General features: G+C 39.1%; 1 protein-coding gene across 1 annotated transcript; it reads right to left on the bottom strand.

Annotated features, from left to right (window-relative positions):
• Positions 1 to 7,468: 7,468 nt before the first annotated feature.
• LOC107135418 (olfactory receptor 10V1-like) lies at positions 7,469 to 10,037 on the bottom strand. Its single transcript, XM_015477292.2, has one exon. The coding sequence runs from the start codon at positions 9,338 to 9,340 to the stop codon at positions 8,402 to 8,404; it is 939 nt and encodes a 312-aa protein (XP_015332778.1). The 5' UTR covers positions 9,341 to 10,037; the 3' UTR covers positions 7,469 to 8,401.
• Between the last annotated feature and the right edge of the window lie 2,343 nt (positions 10,038 to 12,380).

Here is a 12,380-nt window from a genome sequence, read left to right as displayed (position 1 = left end):
GACAATTCACAAGTGAACAATACTGTCCAACATTTTTGTCCAGAAAGCCTCTCCACTATTTCTGGTCATTAAATTCAGAGACAAAGTTACAATGCTATTTATTTTAGGTAGCTTATGAAAGGTTTTTGCATATGTATTCTAAAAAGGAAAAGGCTGAAATTAATTAGAACAAACTCTTTCGTTTCTCAATGTCAGAAAGATTATGAATGTAGGTTTTGTTTTCCATCTTGACACTCAGAGAAAGATTCTTTCCTGTTTCACATAGGGTTTGGTAAATGAAGACTCCTCTGTTATTGGAATACAGCAAGGAGAAAATAACAATGATTCATCTCTATACTCTCATTCAACACTTCTGGCCACCAAATATGTAGGCATGTTTTTTTTCCCACCAGTAATTTTCCTATTTTTAGTGGACACCAACTGAATGTCCTACAATTTAATTCAATTGTGACACTATCTACCTGGAGATAGTATCAGATGCCTCTTCATCCCCCACTTCAGATGCCAATCACAAACTATGAAAAAATCAAAGGATCTCAGGGCCTCCTGCTCCTTCTCTGCTTCAATTATTTGCTAGAATGGCTCCCAGAGCTGGGGAAACACTTTTACACTTACCTGTTTATTTTAAAGGAACAACCTCTGAATGAAAAGATGCATGTGGTAAGGTATGGGGAAAGATGCAAGGAGCGTCTGTCCCATTTTGGGAAAATTTCCAATTCCTGTATGTGTTCAGCAACCTGGAACCTCTCTGAATCCTGACCTTTGGAGGGAATGGGGTTGGAACTCAAATTATGTAGGTATGCTTGATCAATCACTGGACGCTGACCATCACCTCAAGTTTCAGCCACCTTTCCCCAGAGGTGGGCAAGGATCTGAGTGTTCCAAATCTCTAATCACACGGTTAGTTCTGCTGGCAACCAACCCCTATTCTGAGGCTTCCCAGGAACCCTAAACAACCACTCATCTCATGAGCACACAAAGATTTGCTTTCCACTTTGGAAAATTCCAGGGTTTTAGGAGGCATATGCCGAGTACTGAAAGACCAAATATATATTTTCTTATATATTTATTTATAAATAAATAAATTGCAATATCACTGTTATCTTTATCTCTCTCTTTCTCCACAAATCCTGATGGTATACTAGGGATATCCAGAGAGTTGAGGTTTAATTTCCCAGAAATTAGAATCTCTGTAAATATACTTTGAATGTTCATATGAAAATATTGAAAATTTATTACTGAGTCCCATACATAGGTTCATTGTTCACCTGGAAAATTCAGGAAGATGTGGCCTAATATGGAAAAATACACTAAAGTATGTGCAATGGGTGTCCAGTCTTGCAACAGCTCATGACTAACAGAAGACTAATTCTGTGATCTGAGTCATCATTCTGATGAGAATTATAATTGTTCTGATGAAAATTCCAACTGCATTTCGTTACTATCATATCTCAGAAAAGGAGGAGGTACCATATAGGGGGAAGGGAAAGGGAAAAATGGAAGAGAAACAAGGGACAGAGAGGGAGAAAGAAGAGTTGTTTTTCCTGGAGGCCTGGAAATGATATTTTTTCAATATTTAATATATTAATGGCTAGATAAAATATGAATGAGAAAGGAGGAAAAGGAGAATATAAGACCAGATGAAAAAACAGAAGAGCAAGTGAAAGAAACAGTTGTTCCTGGAGGTTAGGGCCAAATTGTTGGGGGTGGGGGGTGCTGTGTTGTGTTTTCAGTATCTAACACCTTTGCTGTGATATTCAGATATATCCCATATGTGGTCCACCAGGGGCCAGTTTGTCACCTGGAAAGCTAAAAGGTGATTTATCTTTTAATACCATTTTCAAAGTCATTAGTATATATTTTAGAGTTCAGTTCAGGCCTTGCAAAAACAGAGGGAGTTAGAAGAGGGGTAATAATATTACCTTTCAGATCCCTCGAATAGATGCTCCAAGCTTTGGATCCAATTTTTATGGCTTCATTCAGGGGGAGAGATGGAGGGATTATGCCTACATCATTTTACTTGGAACCAGAATCAATCTAGATAATTCTTCAAATTGAACGGAGTTTTTACTCACTATAATTTTTCTGCTTCTGTTTTACAGTCTAGGGCTCACAAAATAAAGCTGCTTTTTATTCTTCCTTAATGTCCCTGCATCTCTATGTTTCCTGTTCTCAAAACTAAAATCAGAGGTGTGGAGGTTTTATCGAGCCCAGATTTCTTACAGCGTGTGACTATCATCCAAACACAGGTTGACTTGGCAGGTACAGTTTATGCAGTAACCAGATCCAGTTGCTTTTCTGACCACCTCTTGAAGTCAAAAAGTAGACATTGCCAAAGTTGCATTTCTATCGTGAAATATATCAGAGTTGGCAGGACTCCTGCATTTGGAGCTTAACCTTAGATCCTCCAAAATCCCTCTTCTTATCTTTGCTTAGAGATGGATCCCACAATCATCCACTGTCAGACTCTAAGTAAGGTCAGCAGCAACACCAGTTCCTGGGTGCTGCTCTCTTGGAAAGAGACAGTCTGTATTCTTCATGGTTGTAGGTGTATATAAAGACATTACACTGACTTAAATCACTACTGGAAGCTTCGTGGGCTCTAGCCCTAATTTTTTCAGGTTGCCTAAAACATTTACTAGCTGGATTACTAGTTGTTCTGATTCATCTGTTAATTTGGTATGTTCATCTTTGGTTCTTTCAGAGGATCTACACCTGGTCTCTCTAGACTCTCCTCCTGTCTCTTGTGTTCTCATTAACTGGTGCCATTTCCCCCCTGAAGTTCACTACTTAAAATCTCCTCTCAGAGGGGCTGGGGATGTGCCTCAAGAGGTAGCACGCCTGCCTGGCATGCGTGCGGCCCGGGTTCGATCCTCAGCACCACATACAAACAAAGATGTTGTGTCTGCCGGAAAAAAAAAAAAAAAAAAACTAAAATAAATAAATAAATATTTAAAAAAAAATCTCCTCTCAGAACTGTGGAGTAGAAGAAGGGGATTGAAGGGAAAAGGAAAGAAGAGGAAACACAGAATGAAATTGACCAAGTTATGTTATGTGCACATATGCATATATCACAGTGGATTCCACCATTATCCATAACAATCATGCAGCTATTTAAAAAACACAATAAATAAGGAAGACCAGTAGAATAGAGGAAGGAGATCAGGGGAAGGAAGAATAATGGGGAAACTGGAAATACTGGGAATTAAAATGGAGCAAATGATGTTATATATTTACGAATATGTCAAAACGAACTCCAAGGGCTGGGGATGTGACTCAGTGGTGGAGTGCTTACCTAGCATGCACAATCCCTAGCACTGAAAAAAAAAAGAATGCCAATATCATGTATAACTATTATGTACTAAAAAGACATTTTAAAAATATCCTCTTGTACATCTATGGTCTTGATGATGGTGATGGTTTAACTAGCGTATACTTATCACCAAACTCATTAAGACTTATATACTTGATATGCATAGCTTTTTATATGCCGATATGCCATAATAAAGTGGTTTTAAAAGTATCTCACCAAAAGCAGACCCCAAGATTTTTCTGTTTTAAAACTTTTCCCTCTTCAAAGGAACAGTTCCTAGAGGTTCCTGTTTATTGTGTCCCCTTTCCTTTTGGAAAATGGCTTGCTTGATTAGAACGTAGAGTAAAATTGGATTCTATCAGGAGATGAATTGGAAAGTTAAAAAGAAAATAATTTATAAAGGGTTTTGAAAAGCAAGTGGAGATTTTGTTTGTTTTCAATAAAAATCACAGTTTTATGTGATTGATGGGTTGTCATACATATTGAGTTGATGACCAGAATTAAGACATGGCCAACCCAGGTGCAGTGGCCCATGCTGTAATCCCAGTGGCTTGAGAGCCTGAAGCAGGAGGATCACAAGTTCAAAGCCAGGCTCAACAATTTAGCAAGACCCTGACTCAAAATAAAAAATAAAAAGGACTAGGGATGTAGCTCAGTGGTAAAGCACTCCTGGGTTCAATCCCCAGTACAAAAAAAAAAAAAAAAAGTTATCCATACATGCTCAGGTTGTTTCCGGGCTCTCCATTCCATTCCATTGGTCTGTATCTGTCTTTATGCCAACACTGTATTACTTTGGTTACTCTAGCTTTGTGCAGACATGCTTAGAAATCAGGAAGTGTGACGCCTCCTGCTTTGTTCTTTCTCATGATTACTATGGATATTTAGGGCTTGGAGCAGCGGGGGTGTCTACTAGATTTGTTTTCTCTATCACTGAAAATGGCACAGAAATTTTGATAGGGGTTGCATTGAATCTGCATTGGGTATGAACACAGGACATTTTCCTGCACATTTATATGATCTTCAGTTACTTTTTTCTATGTCTTATCATTTTCAGGGTATAGATCTTTCCACCTCCTTGGTTAAATTTATTCCTAAGTATTTTGTTATTTTTTTAATGCTATGATAAATATGGTTGTTTTCTATATTTCATTTTCAGATTGATCATCAGTGGTGAGAAGAAATGTCACTGGTTTTCATGTGGTGACTTTGTAGCCTACAACTTCATTGCTTTATTCTGTTTTTAATAGTCTTTACGGTTTTCTACATATAGAATGATGCCATTTGCAAAGAATATTTTACCTCCTTCCTTTTGATTGGATGTCTTTTATTCCTTTTCCTGATTGCTCTTGCTAATACTTCCCAATCCCCACTGAATGCAAGTGGTGAGATAGACGTCCTTGACTTATACTGGATCTCAGAGGCAAAGCACATCATTTTTCCCCATTAATGATGATGTCAGTTGTGAACTTTTCACAAATCGTATTTAGTCTGTTGAGAAAATTTCCTTCTATAGTTATTTTTTGAGCAATTTATAATAAATGAATGTTAAACTTTGCCCCGTCTGTTTTAATCTATAGAAATATATTGAAACTATCCTTGATTTTTATCATTCACTCTGTATATGAATTTGCTTGCATATGTGAAACTGATTAATTTGCATATGTGAAACCAGCATTGCATACCAGTGATAATCCCATTTCGTGATGTATAATCTTTTCTTATATTCACTTTGCTAATATTTTAGTGAGGATTTTTTGCATTCATCAGAGATATTGGCCTACAGTTTTTATTTGTTATCTTTGTCTAGCTTTGGTATCCGGTTGGTTGTGGTCTCCTAAAAATTAGTTTTCAAGTGTCTCTGATAGTTTAATTTTGGAGGGGTTTAAGAAAGATTGGTACTAATTCTTTGAAAGTTTGGTAAAAGTGTTTATAACTAATCTCTTGTGATTGTTTTTTAAAGCATGTGTTGTAATAACTCCTCTTTCTGTTTTCATTTACATGAGTCTTAGCTCCCTTTTTCTTAATCTAGCTATGGATTTGTCAATGTTGTTTGTTTTTGAAAATCAATTCTTGGTCTTGTTGATTTCTTTTCTATAATTTTTCTATTCTCTATATGATTTATTTCTGCCCGATCTTTAATACTTCCTCTCTCTGTTAATTCGGGGCTTAATTTGTTCTTTTTCTGGTTTCTTGAGGCATAAAGCTCAATCTTCCATTGAGATTTTTCTTTTTTCTTCATTCAGATGTTTATCATGATAAGCCCATTAGTATGGCTTCTGGCATATCCCATAAATTTTGATACATAGCATTTTCATTTTATTTGTCTTAAGATACTTTTTGGAAAGTTATGTCTTTGTTTTCATTAGTCTCCATATTTTTTAAAATTCTCTTCTCGTTTTTTCTGTCTTTGACTTGTGTTCAAGAGCTTGTTATTTAACTTCCACATGTTTTTGAATTTGCACATTTTCTGGCTGGTGTTGATTTCTAGTTGTATTTTTATCGTTGCCAGAAAAGATACTTGGTCTTCTTAAGTTTGTTAACACTTGTTTGGGGACCCAGCGTGAGGTCCCGGGAAATGTTCTGTGCATACTGGAGAATGTGCATTTTTCTGCTTTCATGTTCTGTAGCTGTCTAGGAAGTCCACCGGACCTATGATGTTGTTCATGTCCTCTTTTTTAATATTGATTTTATGTCTAGATGTTCTATCCGTTATGGAGAGTGGGGTATTAAAGTCTTTCCTAATTGTTGCAAGGTCGCCAATTTTTCTTTCCCAATCTGTCAATACCGGTTTCATATACTAGGTGCACTGATGTTGGGTGCTGATGTTGCTCTGTTGATTTGGCCCTTTTGTCATTATGTAAAGACCTTCTTTGTCTCTACCGACAGTTTTTTACTCAAGTTCACTTTGTCTGATGTAAGTGTAACCATCCCTGCTTTCTTTGGGTTTTAATTTGCGTGAAATAGCTATTTTTATTCCTCACTTTCAGAATGTTTGCCTTTGGATCTAAAGTGAGTTTCTTGTAGTTGGCCAGGGCTGGATCTTTTTTGGGCCCTCTGTATTATTTTATTGGGTATTTTAGTCATTAACATTTAAATTAATTACTAATAGGGAAGGGTTTACTACTGCCATCTGTTAGCTGCTTCTGTTTTTCTTATAGTTCTTCTGTCCCTCTTTCTTTCTCTTGCTGCCTTCCTTTCTGTTTCATTGTGGGGTTTTTTGTAGATTATTTTTCATTTGTTTCTTTTGCTCTTTTGAATAATTTCTATTGGTATGTGGTTAGTTAGGGATTTACATAAACAGTATGATTTAAGCCAATCATAACTTAACCTAAGCAGCCTTCATCACCCCAACAAAAAACAATTAGCTATCTACAAATACAAGTAGCCCTGGGAGGGCTCAAGATGCCAATTAGGAACCTATTACAACACAATGGACCTAGACAAAGAGAATGGGGAGAAAATACCCTGTGGGAAAGATTGCTTGGGAGCTCAGCTAACTAGAGACATCTGTAAATGACTAGAATCAAAGAAGTAGGCTATCTGTATGGGCCATGAGGCATGCTAACAGAGTACCCTATCACCTCCTCTTTAGAAGACCCACTTAGCATTTGCCACCAAGAAACTCAATAGCCCTGTGACAGCCGCAGATTCACTGCACATTTCAAGGTCACTGGAGGACCTTATGGTGTGAATTGGCACCAACTCCAGTGTCCTGCTCCAGTGTCAGCCACTGGCAGCACTGACTACCTAGGGATGGAGACACTACTCACCCCATGCCAAAGGAGGCGCTGTTGCACAGGGAGGGAAGAAGGTGACCACCCTCCCTGCAACCCTGCACAAGCCTTGCACCCATGCCTTGGACACATACCTTGGTTATTCTGTGTTCATCCACAGACCCCCCAGCTCCAGTGCCACTCTACGTATACCTTCACTCCAACCCCTGGCTCTGTCACTGCTTTGTGTACACCTCTCTCCAGACCAAGGCGTGGATGCCCCACAGGCACATGTACATCAGATGCCAGTATCACCACCAACGAGAAAAGGTTAAACTATCATAGCAAAGTACTACAGGGTAAATTCCAGAGTAATCAATAAGTCCCATGTAAAATTGCAAAGATTAAGCAGCAAAGACAAAATGAATGAATATGTTCATGATTTCAGGATAACATTTCAGAATTTATTTATTATAAAAATGGAATATCACAAGGCAAAAATTTGAATACATAATTCCATATGATACATATCTATGAATAAGTCTATAAAATCATTAATGAATTCTCAAAATATACTCTACAAATATTACAGGAATTGTTGACATACAATACAAAGACTTAAAGGTCAATCCTAAAATTTTAAAATGCCTTAGAAAAATACACCAAAAATTACAATGGCTATAAAATACATGAGAAGATCCATTTAATTAATAAACAGATGCAAGTGAGACAAATAGTTGTCATTGTAAAACCTTCAAATTAATGAAAGGGAGAGAGAGAGAATAGGAAGAAGGGAGGGAGAGAGGAGGAAGCAAGGAGAAAATAAAGAAAAAGAATGAGAAATGTATTTCTCATTCAAATGAGAAGGAGTGAAAATGTTGTTTTCTAACTGTGAATTTTGGAAACATTACAGTAAACATTCCCAAGGGTCACTCAACAGAGGAGAGGAAAAGAGATTATGAATGGAAACTTGAAAAATCATTAGGGTTCTTAGATATCTTTCAGTTATCCTCCAAATATTAGTTAAATGTCTATTACAGCAAAGCTCTATATATGGTTCTGGGAATATAACAAAACAAAAAAAAAAAAAAAAGCCAGTAAAGTTATTTGCTATAATCTTAATGAACTCGTTAGCTGAAAAAATATGTACTCAGTATCTATAGCTAAGTACTAGGGATGGATTAGTGTACAAAACACACAAATACCTGCCCATTGAGAGCTTCCTCTAAGTGGTGAAATCTTACCTTCAGGAACTTGCTCTATCTTTGGGAGCAATAAAGAGAAGAGGGAGCAGGAGGAAGTAGTAAATATTTAAGTCATCTAATACTTCATCGTGCCGTTTCCTGCCATTTGCACCAGACCAGAAGCCCATTTCCTACTGCAATAAATGCCTTCTCACTACTTTGTTCAGAGCATCTTTCAGCTCCTTGTTTCTCATGCTGTAAATCAAAGGATTCAAGACAGGGGTGACAAAGGTGTAGACAACAGACACCACTCGGCCCATTTCTGGGTTGTAGCTGGAACTGGGGCGTAAATAGATGAGGCTGCAGCAACCATACTGCAGAAGAACCACAGTCAGGTGAGAAGAGCAAGTGGAGAAGGCCTTGTTCCGTCCCTCGGCCGAGCGGATCTTCAAAATGGCAGCAATGATGAAGATGTAGGAGATGGAGATCAGAGAAAAGGGGATGGTGAGGATGATGACGCTGACGATGAAGATCATGGCTTCCTGCATCCGAGTATCCCCGCATGCCAACCTCAGGATGGGCAGCACATCACAGTAGAAGTGGGTGATTCTGTTGTGGCCACAAAATGGCAGATGGAAGATCAGAACTGTCAGTTGTAAAGCTAGAATGAAACCAAGGACCAGAGCTCCCAAAGCCAGCTGGGCACACAGCTGCCGTCTCATGATGAAGGTGTAACGCAAGGGCTCCCGGATTGCTACAAACCGATCGTAAGCCATGATCCCCAAGAGGATACAGTCAGCACTACCCAGAAAAACAAAGAAGAACATCTGAGTGCCACAACCAGCGAAGGAGATGGGAATCCTCCCCATGGTCACGAGGTTGACCAAAGCCAGAGGGGCCACCGTGGAAGAGTAAAAGATCTCCAGCACTGCCAGGTTGGCCAGAAAAAAGTACATGGGAATGTGGAGCGAACGCTCAGCCCAGACAGTGAGAGAGATTGTGGCATTACCAAGGAGACTGCCAATGTACAACAGCAGGAACAGCACAAAAATAAACATCTGGACCTCCAGGATGGGCGAAAAGGGGTGGAAATGGAACTGGATCTCTCTAGTTTGGTTTTCATGCCCCATAAAAGTGGTCCATTGTATTTTCCAGGACAAGAGAAGACAAGTGTTTTTAGGAAAGAAAGTGGCGTATCTTTAGGATGAAACTGAGGATACTGTTTCACCACCTGTGGTTCTAATAATTCTGAACATGAGCTTATTCAAGCTGTGCAGGCCACTTTCTTCTTACTGGTGTTTGTCATTTCACATTTTCAAGACATTTGGCTGAAGTTAAATATAGAAGTCGTCACCGTGAAAAGGAGCCATGGTAATCTGTCCCATGTGGTATCCAAGCTCAGGACATTGTTATTTTGCAAAAAAAAAAAAAAAACCAGCTGAAATAATAACCTCTCAGCTTCTGAACTTACAAATTGTGCTGCAATACGGTCTTGATTCAATGACATATAGTATATATAAGGGGCATACTCACAGAGTGCTTCATTTCATCCTGAAGAATTGTCTTCCCAGACCGAAAAGGTCAGCTGTGCCAGTTCATCAGGACCAAGGATAATGACTCCCTTACTGGCTTTTGGGTTTTCATAATCATCTAGGGGCTCTTTTAGTCCATTGGCCCATAAATGTCACCCCAATCTTCTCATAATTTTCATGCTACTATAACATACTATCACACATTGGATAACCTGTAAAAAAATAATAACTTCATTTCTCACAGTTCTGAAGGCTGGTCAGTCCGATTTCATGGTGCTGGGCCTTAGCAAGGACCTTTCTGCTACATCATCCCAAAGTGAAAGGTGAGAAGATGAGAGGGGGGGAGAGAGAGAGAGAGAGAGAGAGATTTTTTAAACAAACTCATTCATACAATAATAAAACCATTCCTATAATAACATTGATCCATCTTTAAGGAAAGAGCCCTCATGACTTAAATACCTCTTAAAAGTCCCACCTCTCAATTCCATTGCACTGGGGACTAAGTTTCAAATGCTTGAATTTGGGGGGATATGATTCAAACCATAGCGTTCTTATCCTAGATCCCAAAATTCACAGCTGTCTAACATGCAGAATATTTTTACTTGATCCTAATAGCCCCACAAGTTTTAACTCATTTCAGCATCAAAACTCCAGAATCTCTGTAAAGCAGTATGAAAATTCCTTAGAAAACTTAGAATGGAATGACCATTTGACCCAAGTATCCCAGGTTTATACCCAAAGGACTTAAAAACAGCATGGTACAGTGATGCGGCCACATTAATGTTTATAGCAGCACAATTCACAATAGCTAAAGTTTGGAACCAACCTAGATGTCCTTCATAGATGAATGGATAAATATACACAATGGAATATTACTCAGCATTAAAAGAGAATAAAATCATGGCATTTGCAGGGTAATGAATGGAGTTGGAGAATATCATGCTAAGTGAAGTAAGCCAATCCCCAAAAACAAAGGCCAAATGTTTTCTCTGATAAGTGGATGCTAATCCATAATGAGGGTGGATGAAGCATGGTAGGAATGGAGGAACTTTAGATAGGGCAAAGGGGAGGGAGGGGAAGGGAGGAGACATGGGGTAGGAAAGATGGTGGAATGAGATGGACATAATTATCCTAGGTATACGTATGAAGACACAAATGGTGTGACTCTACTTTGTGTACAATCAGAGAAATGAAAAATTGTGCTTCACTTATGTATTATGAATTGAAATGCATTCTGCTGTCATGTATAACAAATTAGAACAACATCAAGAAGAAATGTCCAGAATCTCATCTAACTCAGGTATGGGTGAGAGCTCAAAGCAAATGTTCTACTAAGACAAATTCCCTACCAGCTCTAAAACTGTGAAATCAAAACCAGTTATAGGCCTCCAGAACACAGTGGTGGAACAGGCACAGGATAGAAATCCCCATTCCAAAAGGGAGAAAGGGACAAGAAGAAAAGAATAACAGCAAGTCCAAATCCTTCTTTTGCCAGATTTTCCAGCTTATGGCTCTTAAATTCTGCCCTGCACAAAGCTCTAGGGCACAGACCATTCCACCAAGTTCTCTGCAACTGTATAAAAAGGATTTGTCTTTACTTCAGCTTCCAACAGCTTATTCCTCAGTTCCACTTGACACCTCATCAGAATGGCCTTTCTGTAAGGGTCCGGGAACGTCGGAGGAAGAGACCACCAAAAGACTGGCTCATGCAACAGCAAAAGGGGTTTATTGAGGATCCAATCCAGCACGCTGGGGCTCCAGGCTCACTCAACAAGGGAGAGCGGCCCAGAGCCCTGAGCAGGGCTTGAGCAGTGTTTAAGTACACTTTTTTAGGGAGGGCAGGAACTTTACATACATCACAGTCTCCTTTAACAAATCATCATACACCACGGGAAAATCAAACAACGATTCTTAAACATGATTAGTACATTCATTGGCGGGAACAGGTTGGGAGGAGGGAATGTTTGTTCATGGACGGGAAAGGGACAAAGCTCTGAAACAAGACCCTGGCTGTGTTCAGTTCTCTAGTTTCCCTGTGAGGGTCTAGTCTAGCCAGTGTCCCNACATGATTAGTACATTCATTGGCGGGAACAGGTCGGGCGGGGGTGATAGGTCAGTCCTAAGGGGGGGGGGGTACATTCAAACTGATTGGTTTGGGCCCTGAATGCCTACGTGCCAAGCTGCACAGGGTCCTAGGTTATTTATCTACTGGACAGTCCCGGGAATTGTTTTAACAGCTACAGGAATTTCAGGTTTTGGGTGTAGCATAGGAACTTAACAATACCTGGTCCTTTACATTTTAACTCAGGCTTTGAAGCTTAGAAACTTTATGATACCTGGTCTTTTACACTTTAACTTCAATTTCTTTTACTCTTACATTTCCTTGCCGTATTCCTACAAACCTTCTGACGAAAATCATTTCAGTAATCCCTAAGTTCCAGATCTTCCCTACAGTTCTTTCTTCTGATCCCCAAATGAAAATCCCCACTCACGACCATCAAGGCATTTTCTAGCCTGATTCTCCAAGTTCACCCAGCCTCTACCCAACAGGTAGTTCCAAAGCCCAATCCACATTTTCACAAATTGGTACTGAAAGGTGAGGTTATTTATTATAGAAACAACCTCACCTTTCAGTACC

This window comes from Marmota marmota, unplaced genomic scaffold, assembly GCF_001458135.2.
Source record: "Marmota marmota marmota unplaced genomic scaffold, marMar, whole genome shotgun sequence".
NCBI classification, from domain to species: domain Eukaryota; kingdom Metazoa; phylum Chordata; class Mammalia; order Rodentia; family Sciuridae; genus Marmota; species Marmota marmota.
This window is presented reverse-complemented; position numbering and strand designations above follow the sequence as displayed.

Bases quoted from the DNA above. Each gene is read 5' to 3' on its own strand.
- LOC107135418 (XM_015477292.2), bottom strand. From the start codon at position 9,340: ATGGGGCATGAAAACCAAACTAGAGAGATCCAGTTCCATTTCCACCCC.